Source organism: Nansenia antarctica, assembly GCF_963989245.1.
Source record: "Nansenia antarctica genome assembly, chromosome: 9".
Lineage (NCBI taxonomy): Eukaryota > Metazoa > Chordata > Actinopteri > Argentiniformes > Microstomatidae > Nansenia > Nansenia antarctica.
This window is the reverse complement of record NC_137679.1, coordinates 13,163,381-13,180,487: the sequence shown is the minus strand read 5'-3', so window position 1 is coordinate 13,180,487 and position 17,107 is coordinate 13,163,381. Positions and strand designations below refer to the sequence as shown.

The window sequence follows — 17,107 nt, the reverse complement described above, 5'->3', positions numbered from 1 at the left end:
TCATTGCACAAGAATGGATGTAAGTACAGGGGGCAGGTGAACCTCTCACTGTCCAAGGAATGTTGCTGTGTATTATTCCATACCCAACACTAAAAGCCTAGATCAGTATCTGATCTATGGTCCAGATTAAATGATACACAAGCAATGCCAGTGACAAACAAGTGGAGTGTCAGTTCTCGCCAGCCGTGTGTTAACGACCGGTAGAGAAGCAGGCTGCTCTGCTCTCTGACCTACATTGCCTCTTTGCTCGCTGCACACCTTTAACTCAGCAGCCTGCAGGAGACAGGCGGTGAGTTATCAGCCCCCCCCCGTCTGACTTCATGAGTAAAACTCGGACGGAGAGAGCACTCCAAGGCACCACGGATGGTGGGCAAGCGGCATGAGAAATCGCCTACAAGGTCCCGACCGCTTGGTTACTAAGCGAAGGGGGGTGGGGGGGTGGGGGGGGGAGTGTATGTTGGGGGGCGCTTTTAGAAGAGAAAAAAACAAGCTGATGGTGGAATGTGAGGAGGTGACTGGTGGAGGGGGGGGGGGGGGCTGGCATGCCAATCTCTATTCTCCCCCTCCCCCTAGGCGTGTACGGTATCCTCTCCCAAAGAGGCACCTCCAGGGGGGTTTGGGTTGGGAGAGTTTTCCGAATTTTTTTTGGGGGGGGGCACTGTGCAGCCACCCACTGGCCCAGGCGAAACACACGTCTAACCAAATAAAAGATGTGTAAGTCAGCAGGTTCATTGAAAGGCACTTGACTGGAAAGGGCTCCTGGACAGGCATGTACTTGATCAGGAGCCGAAGATGCAGCAGAAATCCCTAAACAGCTCCCTCAGACGTGTCTGACAGTGTAGGGTGTTTTTTTCTCTCTCTCTACAGACAGGACGCAGAATGAAATCTAAGATTATACAGGTGCCTTGAAAGCAAAACGGATAGAATTGTCAATTCTGTGATCAAGAAGGTTTAATTTCCTTTTTTTGATGTCATAGGCTTGATAGAATATCTTCTTGGTCTTTACTGTTTACACAACGTCCAAAGACGTACTGTGGACAGTACATGCATACTACAGCACTGCATAATATCTTTTCTCATTAACATTTAGCTGTTTTGTACTAGAGCATACAGGGTAGAATGAATTACATGATTTTCAAGCCAAGATATGCTTTTTGGTCCATGGCCTACGTTTTGTAACGTTTCCTGTAATTTTCTTAATCTGATCTAATACTTTCAGTTACAAATAGGGATGGGAATCTAGAACCGGTTCCAGTTGAAAACCGGTAACAAATTGTTTGATGCATCGGAATCGTATGCCTCCGATGTTATCGATTCCTCTTATCAATGCCGGCATGTTTTGCGGATGCCCTGACAGTTGTCCGAGCATCTGAACATTCCAATCTAAAAATGTCAGAGCAAGTTGTTGCAAAATGTTATGGTTGCGGCTTGATAGGTACTCTGGAGAGTATTATTCAACACACATCTATGTGTAACAAAACAGGTAATAATCATGTTTATACATGAATGAATTTTAAAAGATGGAAATAGCAACATTAGGTAATGAGTATCTACTGTCAACGTCACTAAAGTTAGCAACAGAAAGCTAGCTAACGTCAATGTTAATGTTACCACGATAATGTAAAATTGTTGGCCGCCAGCGATGGTAATGTTATCGTTGTTGTCCGCCATGTTTACAGTTAGTTTGTAAAGACTTTTAACTGACCGTAATTTAACTGATTCCAGAGCGCTCTATGACTTTGAAACCAGAGCAGATTTACAGAGTGTATTTCCGAACGTATTACCGAATATGTATATATTATTAAGCCTCGTCTTTTGATGTGCTTGCTGCTTAAAGTACAACCGTTTATGCTACCAAGCTTTCACTTTTCTTCCATCTATCTATCTATCTATCTATCTATCTATCTATCTATCTCTCTCTCTCTCTCTCTCTCTCTCTCTCTCTCTCTCTCTCTCTCTCTCTCTCTATCTATCTATCTATCTGTGTAGACTGACTCCACTTAAAGAAAGTTTCATACAATTTTTTGCTTTACTTGAATTTGCATGAAATCCTATTCATGCCTGTACTGCAGCGTACACAGCCTAAACATCTAAACCTATTAACTTCAAATCAACTTTTAAATGCCTAGACTTTTGTAACTTGAGTTGCTTGAAACAATATTTGTCATACCATTTATACTTTTTGAGTCATACTTAAATTTGCCTGAAATTCCTATGGCCATTGCTCTGAATTTGGACATTTCTAAATGTATCCACTTTTTTATATTTATTATTATTATTTTAAGCTTCACAGTGTAATTCAACTTTAAAATGCATTGACCGACTCCAATTAAATAGCTTCCATTCAGAGTTTTCATAGTATTTAGACTTTTTAAACTTAAAGCCTTTTTAAGCGTTATGAATTAAAATGGTTTCTATGAGGATCATTGGGTTCCGATGATACATTTTATAATGCATCTCCTCTTTCATCTTTTAAACTTGACAACTCAAAACCACTTTATGTGCACCCACTGACCCTACTCAAAGAACTTCTATACAGATTGTTGATGCTATTTAGACTTTTTAAACATTAAGCATATTTACGCACACAAACTCTCTCTCCCTCTCTCTCTCTCTCTCTCTCTCTCTCTCTCTCTCTCTCTCTCTCTCTCTCTCTCTCTCTCTCTCTCTCTCTCTCTCTCTCTCAATCAATCAATCAATCTATCTATCTATCTATTTATCTATCAGACTATATAGTCAAACCATCTTTTAACTTTTATCAACTACCAAAATAAGACTTTCCAAATCCACAAAGTTTCTTCAGGAACTTCGGTATCACATAATATGTGGTTAAACTGTATCCATGCAGTATCTAAATTAAATCTGTATAAATGACTATCCTCAGTAACCTAACATTGTATTTAAATACATCTCGAGATTTGTACATCTGGTTTAATTTAAGCATGTATTGTGTTCTTTTCCCCAATTTGACTAAATTAAAGGAAAGGCATTTTGAAATATTAATTAACTCCAGCTGAAGGCTTTCAGAAACCCCAACTTTCTTCTCAGAAGTAGTTGGATAGAGACATTGAAAAAGGAATGTCCCATTCAAATGTGTAAAGAAAAATCTCTCTTTTTACTATCAATGTGAACAAAGAAATTGTCAAAATTAGTCAATAATCTATGTTAGGAATGAATGAATCACACAGGATAGAGGTAATTGTTTCCTTATTGAGCATTCTTTACTCTTTATATTTGTCCCCTAACATGACTGGTGAGTGAAACAAAATGATACATACACGCAAAAATAATGATTGTATGCCCTTCAGATTGCAAAAGCCTCTGAAGTCTCCTTTGTTTAATATAGAGAGTAAAAACACATCTACAAACATTTTTTTTTGAAGAGCACAGAAGTGGGTGCTTTTCAAACTGTTTTTCAAACTCTCCCAAAATATCACCAATCACCTAAGCAGCAAGCCGAAAATCCTAGAAAGGCCTTTTTTTCATGCTTCACCAGTCTCCCTTTCCCTGTCTTGTTGGCTACACTCCTCGTGAGCTAAATTATCGCAATCAAAGCAGATATGCTATCATGCACTTGTGTGTGTGTTAGCATAGATAGATATACGGTCGTTATTGATTTAACGTTCAGCATGCCCAGCACCCAGAAAAAACAGATAGCCAAGGAGCTCATGTGGATAACCCTACTGTATGTAAATGATGCGTGGTGCATTGTGCTATGCGTGGGCAGTGCGGAATAAAAGGCCAATTTTCTCGAGTTATCGTGGTGTGGGTAGGCCTAATCCTCGGCCCTCTTCCCAGGCGGTCCAGAGAAAACAGAGTGGGGACGGATCCCTTCTGATCTTTTTTGGCATTATCAGGTAGTGAGTAGGCTCTGGGCTCCACGACAGAATGTGGGCTGTGTAGTTAGTCCCCAGGTCTGGCTAGAGGTCAGCTTTCCCGCCCCCGTCTCTCTGACAGTGGACAGTGATTCCCGTACTATTTCTTTTGCTAGACGGAGGCCCTTCCTTCTGAAGGGGGGGGAAACAGTGGTGTCTGGTCCTCATGACTGGGTCAGTTTCTCTCTCTCTCTCTTTCTCCCTCTCCCTCTCTCTCAGACAAGGCAGGGTGCCCTCTCCCTCTCTCTCAGACAAGGCAGGGTGCCCTCTCCCTCTCTCTCAGACAAGGCAGGGTGCCCTCTCCCTCTCTCTCAGACAAGGCAGGGTGCCCTCTCCCTCTCTCTCAGACAAGGCAGGGTGCCCTCTCCCCCTACAGATTTGTCTGCTGACATGGCCTGGGCGTCCCCTCCTGCCTCGCGGGGGCCAGTGCTGTGCCGCAGCGCACGGTGTTATCGGCAGGATCTGCGTTGTGTCCGTCTGTGTCCGCCTGGCCCACTAGACGCGGGGGAACAGGATGTGAGAGGATCAACTGTAATCTCAAAGCGCGCTTTGTTCAACACAATCCCAGCACTAACTGTATTCTCTACACGCCGGGTGGCACTGGACATTTACTGGACATTTGCCAACCATCACGGCACTATTGGAGCTATTCAAGATAGTTGAGATAGAGACTGACATTTGGAGGAGGAGGAGGAGGAGGAAGAGAAAGAGGAAAATGTTAAGTGGAGCCTTAAGATCAAGATCATGACTATGGGAATGTAGAAGTTTTGCATGTTAAGAACTTGAGAACAATCAAATAACATCTGGTGTTCAAGTGAACGGATGAATAGATTCTTGTGATATCTACTGTTGTGTAGGTGTGTTGCCTTGGTAGGTCGTTAAGCGTTGTTGTAAAAAATGACCTGGAAATAAGATGTTGAGAATTTACACTGAGGAAAACCTCATACATTCGTCAGATGAAACTTGTCTTCCACTGTGTATTAGAATTGAACAGGTGAGGTTCTGAACTGCCCTCATGAAAGGATATTAGCTTTGATATACGTTTTGGCTTGTTTTGACAGCCTCAACATTTTGTCAGAAGCTTTTTCTCCACCTCAGGGGAATGGGAGAAGTACATACATGTATTTGTACGTTTTTATCAACAACACAATGTTCTAGGCCTTGAAGGCAGCTTAGTTAGTTCTCTAGCTAAACCTCTGAAGTTCAGACACCCTCATTTTAATACTCTATGAAAGCCCATAGGTCACAAACTGCAGAGTGTAAACAACATCATCATGGTGGCTAATTAACAGTAAAGTCCTGTAAATGACTCTAAATAACCTTACTTGCAAGCTTAGTAAACCTTGGGCCGAATCAGAACCCATTTGTTGTTGTTAGCTACTGCTCCGGTTTACTTTTGCTAGCCATCATAACAGTGACGTCTGTCTCCAAAAACGACAAATGTCTCCAGTTGTGTTTACATTCTGCAGTTTGTGGCATATCGACTTTCATAGCGTATTCTGATGTATTCTATTCTCCTCCTCACCATCATAATGTATCAAACTTGATACTTACAGTGTACACACAGCCTGCCCAAGTGTGTTACATGCACAGCACTACACTACCCTGCTCTACAATGTGAGTGCATTGAGTATGTAGTTCTGGTAAAACAATATTATTTTATTATACAGGAACATAGCTGCGCTAATTCCTCTAGCTGCAAACCTCACGGACCACAACTTTGTCTATAATTTACTCCGAGCATATATGTTCATAGCAACGGTACATAAAGCGGAACGGAAAACAGTAGTAGAGAGAACTCAGCGATTGGTATACAAAGCAGGGGTTTTCCTCTTTTTTTCTCTGGAGGGGCCCTGGAGACAGTTCCAGCAGTAGCACCACAAACCTGGGTGCCTGTTTTTTTTGTCTTTCTTTTTTCCTGGTTCACTGTGTTGTTTTGGGATTTGGAAATGTCATTTTTTTTGTACGTAGAGAATACGTTTGTACGTCTGAAAAAGTGCTTTGATTATCAATACAAACAGTTATAAAAAACAGCAGTCTTTGGATACAGTATTACTGCAGTATGATCTATCTGGCATTATTAGTCATCAGTATTCAGTAATCAGACGGTTTTTTTCTCAGTTTGATTTGTAGAGCCCAGAGGAGGAGTCTCTCAGAAACTGTCTTAACATGTCTGTGTTTTCCATTGAATTGTGTGTGATTCCGTGGGACTTTTTTTTTAGTTCAACTGAAATGCATTGTCTTTGTCATTGATGCTGTTCAGCTGCAGCGACTCATGACAACCAGCAGGTGCCACTTTTTTCATTGTTCCCAAATGATGCCATTTGAAAATCCTGGAGATTCAATTCCGGATGACTTTAAACTCTCCTATAGAACTGTGCTGTTCAGGTGTGCTGCCTCCGTGCGCCCCGTCTCCCTGGGCTGTGAGTGCATCATGTCCGACACAGAGACACAGAGTCTTTAAGAGGCTTTTCCTTCACTTCTCTCTCTTTTACAGGCTTTACTAGGCTTGTGTGTTAAGGCCACTGGATTGGGGTGTGTGTCTGTGTGTGTGTTTGTGTGTGTGTGTGTGTGTGTGTGTGTGTGTGTGTCTGTGTGTCTGTGTGTGTGTGTGTGCGTGTGTGTATTTTGTGTGTATGTTATTTGTGTGTGTGTGTGTGTGTGTGTGTGTGTGTGTGTGCATGTGTGCATGTGTGTTTGCACGCACTTTGTCTTGGCAGGGTTCCCACCCTGATTCCGGCCCGGACCTGCCCCCCCCCCCTCCCCCTTCTCCCCCCCCCCTCCCTCTTCTCTGTGTGCCCCGCCCAGGGGCAGTGATTAAATCATCCCTGTGCTCTGTGACTCACTGGGACAGCTCTCGGTCTGCTCCCATGCCCTGTCCCTCATCCCTGTTACAGCCCTATCTCACCCTCATCCATGTTACACCCTCATCCCTGTTACAGCCCTGTCTCACCCTCATCCCTGTTACACCCTCATCCCTGTTACAGCCCTGTCTCACCCTCATCCCTGTTACAGCCCTGTCTCACCCTCATCCATGTTACACCCTCATCCCTGTTACAGCCCTGTCTCACCCTCATCCATGTTACACCCTCATCCCTGTTACAGCCCTGTCTCACCCTCATCCCTGTTACAGCCCTGTCTCACCCTCATCCCTGTTACAGCCCTGTCTCACCCTCATCCCTGTTACACCCTCATACCTGTTACAGCTCTGTCTCACCCTCATCCCTGTTACACCCTCATCCCTGTTACAGCCTCATCCCTGTTACAGCCCTATCTCACCCTCATCCCTGTTACAGCCCTATCTCACCCTCATCCCTGTTACAGCCTCATCCCTGTTACAGCCCTATCTCACCCTCATCCCTGTTACAGCCCTATCTCACCCTCATCCCTGTTACAGCCCTGTCTCACCCTCATCCCTGTTACACCCTCATCTCACCCTCATCCCTGTTACAGCCCTGTCTCACCCTCATCCCTGTTACAGCCCTGTCTCACCCTCATCCCTGTTACACCCTCATCTCACCCTCATCCTCATCCCTGTTACACCCTCATCTCACCCTCATCCCTGTTACAGCCCTGTCTCACCCTCATCCCTGTTACACCCTCATCCCTGTTACAGCCTCATCCCTGTTACAGCCCCATGTCACCCTCATCCCTGTTACAGCCCCATGTCACCCTCACCCTCATCCCTGTTACACCCTCATTCCTGTTACAGCCCTATCTCACCCTCATCCCTGTTACAGCCCTATCTCATCCTCATCCTCATCCCTGTTACAGCCCTGTCTCAAACATCCAGGCTCAACAGAGCAGGCTTCCATAATAAACAAAGGGTTAACTACCTCACAATGTGTTTGTAGTGGCCATATACTGTCCAGACACATTAGCAACCTGGAAGTAAACATGTCCCTTGACCTAAAGGGGGAACGAGCCGTGTCGTTTTCAGAGCGCTCGTAACCGTAAGCCTCGTCTGCGGTTTCTACGGCAACTCTCTCCAATGTGCGAGTGTCCTTTCTGTGTCCTTATTTCCTCCCCCCGTCAGCAACATCAACAAAGTTGTTGCCGTGACGGCCCGAGGCCAGACAGGGTTCACCAGGGTTCACCAGGAGTGTGTCAGCTAGCAAGCGAGGCTAGCCACTGGCTGTACTCTCTCAGGTTGTAAATCTCCGGTGCTGTGTCATGTGACATTTGTTTAGTGGTGCGTTCGCCTCCGGTTTAAACACAGTTTGTCGTAAAAAGCGGCAGGCCACCACATCCAAAAATGTTTGGGTCGTCGTTTTGGAAGGGCGAAAAACATGACAGACGTTTGCTGTTTTGGCTCCGCTAGGAGGAGGCGACCCAGCGGTGAGCAGATGCGAAGGCCATACATAACACAACTCACGCAACACGCCCACTCTCTGGGTATATTCCTCCGTATTACGGGGCGTAGCGAGAGATCCCACATGCCCACAGGAGTACGACCGAGTACCTGCTCTCTCGGCGAAGCCAGCTTTGTGCCTTCCTCCTCTCCCCTTCCTTCTTCTCCATCTTGGACACTGTCACAGACACTTGCCACTGAACTCCATTAGACATCTGGTTTAATATCCCCCCCCCCCCACACACACCCCCCCCTATTCTTCTTCTCCCTCGGACCTCTACCAAGTTCATTGAGGTTTTTCTGGTCAGTCCAATTTTCCACTGGCAGTGCACAAGGCTACCCCAGGGTGGTTCCTTCTGGAGTCTTGTCAGGACTCTGAGGCCTCGAGCCTCTTTAAGACTTTTTTTTTCCTCCTCAGTATTTCATCGACCACATGCCTGTTCAGCAAGCAAGCAGGGCCTCCCCAAGGACATCAGTGTTCATCCCATACACACTGTAGTGTACACAGTACACACACAGCATCCAACCTAACACCCACTAACACAGCCGTAAGGCAAAAACAGAACCCTTTGACGTCAGAGGCACCGAAAAAATGGGTTCTAAAAAGTTCCTCTTACAAGGGACTCTCTTAGTTCCTCCTTAGAGTCCTTTTTGGTTTTGCTTTTTTTTTTGTTGAAGATATCTTTTTGGATATACCGTCGAACATCTCAAGTATCAGAAGCTTCAGACACTTCAGACAGACACACGATCATACAGTACAGTATATCCCTTGCTGATACAGGATTGAACATCTCCCAATCCTGCATCCGTCACCTCAATCTCAAGTCACACATCATCAAACATGCTAACTATGCATGGTCTTATCATGCCCAGGATCTCCATCCTGCAGTAACACATGGGTCCGGTTCATGGAAACCAATGGTGTGTAGGAAAGAGAGGGAGGCGTTCATTCAAGATTCCCCCCCCCCCCCCACCACCACCACCACCATTGCAGTTGGGATCGTTTGCATGAGACCGAAGCGGGTGCTTTCCTTCGATAGGCTGGGTTCTGTAGTTTGCTCTCATTACGACCATGCTAAGGGTTGGCAGTGCCAGGGCCCAACAGGGGGTAACATCCAGTACCAGCCCCATTATCATCATTATTTTCCCCATGAGCAGCTCTCGTGCAGGCTCAATGGACCCAGAAACAGGCCCACATCTATGGCACAGGGAACCTCCCTTTCCCTGGAAACTGCTGCCTCTATCCTGTTTTTACCATTACACTGCCGCTCTGTGTGTGTGCCCATGCATGTGTGTGTGCGTGTGTGTGTATGTGTGTGTGTGTGTGTGTGTGTGTGGGCATTTGTGTGTGAGTGTATGTGTGTGTGTGTGGGCATTCATTTGTGTGTGTGTGTGTGTGTGTGTGTGTGTGTATGGGGGGGGGCATTTGTGTGTGTGTGTGTGTGTGTGTGTGTGTGGGTGTATATGTGTGTGTGTGTGTGTGTGTGTGTGTGTGTATGGGGGGGGGCATTTGTGTGTGTGTGTGTGTGTGTGTGTGTGTGGGTGTGTGTGTGTGGTTGTATGTGTGTGTGTGTGTGTGTGTGTGTGTGTGTGTGTCTGAGGTGGGGGTTGCTGCTGAAAGTTTCTGGTTCTTGGTAACCAGGAAGCTGAGCGGTTGTGAGTCAGGCCTCAGCAGGCAGCAGTGGCCAGGGCATTAGGAGCTGCACAGCATACAGCAGTCATGGCCAGGCGAGGCTCCAGATCCCACTACCAGCCTCCACTGCATGTGACCACAGTGTTTGGGCCTGTAAAAGACGTAAAATAAGCAGTGATTTTACGTCTAGTAACTCTCAAAATTGTTAAATATTTATTTGGTTAGGCCCAGTAACTTATAACTTGTCACGATTGAGGTATTTTGTGATTTCTTCTGTAATTTGTTCTGCATTTATTGTAGATTTGCTTTTTGCATGTTTCATTCCCTTCCTTTTGGTACATTATGCAGCAAAGTCACCATGTCTAAAGTAATCATATCATTCTTGAAAACTTGAGCAGTTTTTGAACCACACAACTGGCAACATGGCAAATATGAATAAGGAAAAATAAGCACAACTATTCTTCCACCAAAGGCATCTTTTAGCACACTAGTTGTCATATCCCAGCCAAAACATACTCTAAAACATACATAGAGTAGGCCTATGTCGTACGTATATACGTAGAAAACATGCGAAAACAACCCTGCGAAATGCTAGCAGTGCCAAGTAAAGCCTACTGGTTAGCCTAGCCTAGCCTATAGGCTAGCATGAGTTTGACTATGCTCCGAGAGAGGCACTTTCACATTAAGGATGGCCCCCGGAAACACCTAGTCACGTCAGACGTCCCTTTTAAACTGAAACAGCCTTTTAAAGCCAAGCTCACAACTCTCTGACGGTGGGACAGAGGTGGCCAATGCACTCTCTCTGAGGACATTGGAAAATACATTTATGTATACAATCTTGAACATTTAACAGTGTGCAAGTATTGAATATGCATTTTTTTTACCATCTCCTTTGTCACCTCACGTTGTCTGTTTCTCTTAATGTTCGCTGGTTAGCAACTCCATTATATGCAGCATTGATTGAATACTATGTGATTAATACAGTATGTAACTGCATACTCTAGTGATACAACAATCTAGTGATTACAGCATTACTTTACATGTATAATAGAACTAGTGTACTGCACTGTAAAGCCCCATATCCTCCCTACAGTATGGCACTGATGCTGAACTCCAGCTGGAGATAGAAATCACGGCACAAACCCATAGGGATAACCCTGGCTCCCCTCGACTGCCAGCGGCAAGAGGCAGCGAGACCTGCAGACCACAGCTGCTGTAATGTGGGCAGCAGTACAAGGTGCTCTAGGAGAGGAATTCAGCACTTTGGACAGCACCTACGACTACTCTCTCTCTCTCTCCCTCTCTCTCTCTCTCTCTCTCTCTCTCTCTCTCTCTCTCCCTCTCTCTCTCTCTCTCTCTCTCTCTCTCCTCTCTCTCTCTCTCTCTCTCTCTCTCTCTCTCTCTCTCTCTCTCTCTCTCTCTCCCCACTCTGGGGATCACAGCACTGCACACTTGGAGCCTGTGCTGAAGGACTATGTTGTCTACACCATGAGCACATTTAATACCAAGGTGCAGGAGTGATGCAGGAAAGGAAGGGAGGACAGACATGTACGCTGATTTTCATTTGGATTATCAAGTGGATTAAGCATAGCACCTGGAATACTAGGAATGCAATCTCTCTCATGGTATTTGCCTACCATGCAACTGTGTGTGTAACTCCACTGGTTTGAAATGATTTATTTGTGTTACTTAAGGGACACAAAGACACGAATGAACAATAGCAATAATCAACTCTGCTTGTTGAATCTGACCAACTCAATGCAACTCAATAGAGAGTCGATCTGTTATTAGTTTGAAATCAATATTTGACATATGTTTGTGAATTAACCTCCAGAACACCCTAAAGCTTAATAACCTTCTCCACGAGAGAGTTCAAAGCTCTGACAGAAATGTGCAATTGCTGCTCTTAAAATGTTTTTTTTTCATAATATTTATCTGCTCTTATCTCTTGTCTGTTATTTAGTATGTTTTTTACTCGCCAATTCTGTAACTTGTATCTGTACTGGTGTTCCTTCTTGGCCAGGTCTCCCTCGAAAAAGAAAATATTCTTCTCAAGGGACCTCCTGGTGAAATAAAGGTCAAATAAATGTAATAAATAAAGTCCTCCTCTCTGCCCCCCCCCCCCCCCCCACCGTTCTCAGGCAGTCGGGAAGCTGCATTTACGTACGCCATCACGGCGGCCGGAGTAGCCCACGCCATCACGCAAGCCTGCAGCCAGGGCAACCTGAGCCAGTGTGGGTGCGACCGGGAGAAGCAAGGCTACTACAACCAGGAGGAAGGCTGGAAGTGGGGTGGCTGCTCGGCAGACATCAAGTACGGCATTGAGTTCTCCCGGAGGTTCGTGGACGCCCGGGAGATCAAGAAGACCCCGCGGAGGCTGATGAACCTGCACAACAATGAAGCAGGAAGAAAGGTAATCTGTCTGGTTGTAGTAGATAAAAGTGTCATTTGTCTCGTCTTGATAAGTATGTAACTGTTCATTTAGACAGCTGAACTCAGACATTCTGTCTGACAATGTGTGTTGTCTATGGAGCAGAAGACTGTGTGTGTGTGCGTGTGTGTGAGTGTGTGCGCGTGTGTGTGTGTGTGTGTGTGTGTGTGAAGCACACTGTGCTGTGTGAGGTGAACCAAATAAAGAGAGGAAACCTCCAGTGATGTGGTGACGAGGCGCTGTGATTGGGTGACGTGCTGATTGATCGATCTCAGTTAGCCTCTCGGCAGCTTGTTTCGCTTTAGCCAATTACTGTCTATTTTTCCACCATAATGGGGTGTCCTTTTTTTTCCCTTTTTTTTTTTTTTTAAAGCAGTGATTTGGCACACCGTGCCTTGGCCATGTTTGTTTGCTATTAGTCATCCCAGATCACAGAACAACATGAACCATAGCAGAGAGAGAGTGAGCCTCTACTTCACTGGAGTTCTGGTGACAAATGGATCTAATTAATAGCCCAGGGGTTTTATTGTGTGCACTGGGAAAGCGCCCCGAACAGCGGTTGCCAGATGGAAGCCTGCCACACCCCCCCCCCCCCCCCCTCCCCCCCCCTCCCCCCCCCGAGTCCTTTCATGGAATTATGAAGTGTAAAGTCAGGAACAGGATATTATTGCAGTTCCTCTCTGCCGTACCAAAACACAGCGTTGCCATTTGACTGCGCCCATTCAGTTTCTGAAAAGCAGGACGACAATGGGTGGTGTTAATTCTGCAGACTGATACGTGGGCACTGGAATTACAGATGACCCGTCTGGGTCCAGGGGCTGGCAGACGTTTTTGATTTGGAGGCTGGATTCAATCAAACTCACACTGTGGAAACTGGCATCGCGGAGCATAACAGCACATTTATAGTTCAGCGATTAATCAGACAAGTTTGTTTACTCTTTATTACTAACCTCACTATACTTTAATACTTCGATTTTTTTTAAGTACAGGGACACTACCTTTTCCACATTGTGTGTCTTACAAGTTGAATATTATGAGATTGTTGAATTTGAGGTTTTGTGACTATACGTAACTACCACCGCAAACATCCCTCTGCATCGAAATCATTCAGACATGCTGCAGGCCGCCAGCTCTGAACGGCCAAATAAATATAGAGAATTGTGTCTCTTTCATCTCGGGATAACAAGTGATCTTTAGAGGGAATCAGGTCCTATTGGACTAATTGGTTGCAGACAAGCAACTTTGATGGACACAGTGTAAGTAAATGTTTCCAACCCTTCATCAGTCCGTCATATTCTTCACACAGAACAGTCGTTGGAGTTTGTGAGATACATTTTTGGAAATCCACATCCTGGATTCTGAATCAACATCTGAGACCCTCATCCTCTTTTATCTGCTAAATATCCTTTCAATCAAAAGTCTGGAGATGAGGCGCTCCAATAGCATCTATATAGCAATGTACTGTAGGAATAACACCCAATGTATCGATGAAAAACATTGTGTACTTTGTGTACATTGTGTACATTGTGTAACTGTAAGTGTTTGATAGAAATGATGACTAGCGCTGCTGGCAAGGCTAAGTGCCAGGAAAAAAGCTGCACTGGAAAGATGCCCTGCCAACAAAACTGAACATCTTATACAACAAATACTGTACATGCTTGCGTCGTTCTTACAAGTAGAAGTATCCAATTATGTTAAAGGACTCGTGTTAGGCTTACTACAGAAGTGTTAATGTAACCCATTCACATGCTGAAACCTGTATTTTTTCCTCCATTACCCTGCTAATTTTATTGTACTAGTCTATCTGGAACGTTCACTTTAGTGAGAAAGTACAGCTTTAAGTCAGGGGTACAGTACAAGGATTGACTCAGGATTGACTCAGTCCTGACACCACTGCTGTGGACCCAGACAATATTTCCCAGATGCCCCGGGAGTAGGCATGTAAGACACTGTGTGCCACATGTTTAAGATGAGCTGGGAAGAAAACTAATTAGATTAGATTAGATTCAACTAGTAGTACTAGAGTACAAGTACTAGACAACAAAATGCAGTAACTACCGGTATGTTAAACTATGTTATGTTATGTTTCAAAGAACTGCTTTCTAGACATGACTATTGTTGTACTGTCTCTTATGAGAAGGTTTCTTTGTGTGCAACATTCTTACTTCCTTTTATTATTCAAACTATATGTTTTTTTGTAGTTAATGGACCCCTATGCAACCTGACTGGGATTGAACAAGGCTGTCTCAATTTGCCCCCACCTTAACCGATAACGTTAAGCCTACTGTAGGTATTTAGCTCGGGGAGCTAATGTAAAGCAAGTGTTTAGGTCTCAGGTGAGGCTACTCATTGCAGGAGTGCGTCCAAACCACCTCCGCAACACACACACACTCTGAACCAGACGCAAACGGTTAATGGTCATCCGTCGGGTATGTCTGCGCAACATATCTGCAACGCATTAAATATCTGAATGATCCACATTTAACTCAAGTGTAATGGTGGTATGGTTATATGAGATTTATATTTATTTTCCCCTCCCATTGATGTGGTCACCAGGAAGGTAGGGAGAATTACAGGGTAGAATATTACCAGTAAGTGCATTTTCCCTGTTTTTGACATATAGCTGGCATCTGTGTCCTTCGTAGAATGTCAGATATGCTGGGGCTCGGTCCACTTCACAGGGAACTTTCATTCGGAGCCCTAGAAAGAATGCCTATGACCCTCAGACGTAAATGCTTGTGGCACAATATGCAGAACAAACAAGCCTCCAGTACAAACACCCACTTCCTAGAACGCCAAGTGTGAATGCAGATCAAAAACACATCCATGCCATCATTCCATTAACACAATATTAACACAGCACTTTGAAATCAAAACAAAATGTCTTGAAAGTCAACGGGTCTGTCACAGTGAACATCCGTTTCCACTTAGCGAACTCCTCAAAACAAAGACTGCATTCACCAACCCATCTGTTCCATCCTCTTGGTTATTCATTAATAAGCCCCCGATATTCAATTCAAATAAATATGTCCTCTTCACTCAAAATATCTCTTTGTCTCTCTCTCTTGAGGATGTATATGTAGCGCTGAAGAGAAAACAAACTAGGAAAAGCATCGGTGTGACGCCGATGCTATACCAGAGAGCAGAAGGATCGACAGAGTGATCCAAACATCTGTTCAATCAAAGAAAAATAGCAACAATATGCCACACAAGTTAGACCTCCATAAAGATGACACTACACATACTAAGATGTTAGCAAGCATCACAAAAGCCCTAGACAATTTTGGTAATTTGATCTATGCAAGAACAATCTTGGATAGCTTCACTGTTTTGTATTCTCTAAGTTTACAGGCAAACATCTTATGGCCATGATTCTTATCCAGGTGTGTCCTTTTAAAGACTCCAGATAACTTTGGAGCAGTCTTATGAATTTAAGAGTATCATTAAAATGTCTCATAATTTTGATAAGGAACAGTGTCTTTGGCACCCAGCCCAGTGGCAATTGTTTGCAACGGACAAAAAGCCATTTTAAAAAGCCATTTCATCATATTGTGTTGGAAAATGGTAATTCTGAGATGGTAAGTCATTTGTTAACTCGATAGGTAATTAAGTACGACCATGTTTTCAGAAATTTGCAAACCCCCCCCACCCCCGGCTTGGTGTTGACTAAAGTTTGGTCTAGAGCAGCCCTGACCTAGGAACAACTCTTCTCACTGACCTCTCGTTGACATACAATTTTTCCTACAGTCTTTCCAGGAAAGAGCAGGAGAGCTGGGAACCTGTCCTCCTTTGCTTTGGGAAACTCTCTCTTACACTCTCTCTACACATTTCAGGTCATCCCTTTCCTTATGTAACCTAACCCCCCCCTCCCCCCCCCTCTCTCTCTCCCTCTGTCCCCATGCAGGTTCTGGAGGAAAGGATGAAGCTGGAGTGTAAGTGCCACGGTGTCTCGGGCTCCTGCACCACCAAGACCTGCTGGACTACACTTCCCAAGTTCCGGGAAATTGGCTACATGCTGAAGGACAAGTACAACGAGGCGGTTCACGTGGAGGTGGTCCGGGCCAGCCGACTACGTCAACCCACCTTCCTCAAGGTGAAGAAGACCCAGGGCTACCGCAAGCCCATGGAGACGGACCTGGTGTATATCGAGAGGTCGCCCAACTACTGTGAGGAGGACACCACCACAGGAAGCGTGGGCACCCAGGGGCGGCTGTGCAACCGCACCTCGCCCCACACGGACGGCTGCGACCTCATGTGCTGTGGCCGGGGCTACAACACGCACCAGTACACCAAAGTGTGGCAGTGCAACTGTAAGTTCCAATGGTGCTGCTTCGTCAAGTGCAACACATGCAGCGAGAGGACGGAGGTGTTTACCTGCAAATAAAAGGGTACGCGGAACACGATGATGATGATGATGATGATGATGATGATGAAGGTGGAGGGGCGCAGGACTAGCAGGATGAGGAAGACATAAGAGAGAGAGAGAGAGAGAGAGAGAGAGAGAGAGAGAGAGAGAGAGAGAGAGAGAAAAGAAGACGTGTCTTGGAACAGAGAGATTGGAAAGAAAGGAATGGAATTTACACTATCAGCTCTTCATGGCATCGTTTTGCACAGCAGAATCTATATTTGCTTTTAAGAAAGTAAAGGCTAAATATTAATAGGTAATAACCCCAGATCTTGACTGAGACTGAATAATGTGTGCTCATGTACTGATGTATTCAAGGTGATTCTAACTTGGGACTACAGGAAACGAATGGTGCCCTGGAACGGGAACTGTGCATTGCACTCTGGGATTTGTAGTTCTTTAGTTTCACGGG

The 17,107-nt window shown here is 45.0% G+C and overlaps 1 protein-coding gene across 2 annotated transcripts in view; it reads left to right on the top strand.

Annotated features, from left to right (window-relative positions):
- wnt7bb (wingless-type MMTV integration site family, member 7Bb) overlaps positions 1–16,674 on the top strand; it is a gene marked incomplete at both ends in the record, with an annotated part of 29,831 nt that extends 13,157 nt beyond the window's left edge. For both annotated transcript variants that reach the window (XM_080538787.1, XM_080538786.1), the window contains 2 exons: positions 12,005–12,272; positions 16,195–16,674. In XM_080538787.1, the coding sequence (XP_080394913.1) occupies positions 12,005–12,272; positions 16,195–16,674 (748 nt within the window). The remainder of the gene's footprint in view (positions 1–12,004; positions 12,273–16,194) is intronic.
- Between the last annotated feature and the right edge of the window lie 433 nt (positions 16,675–17,107).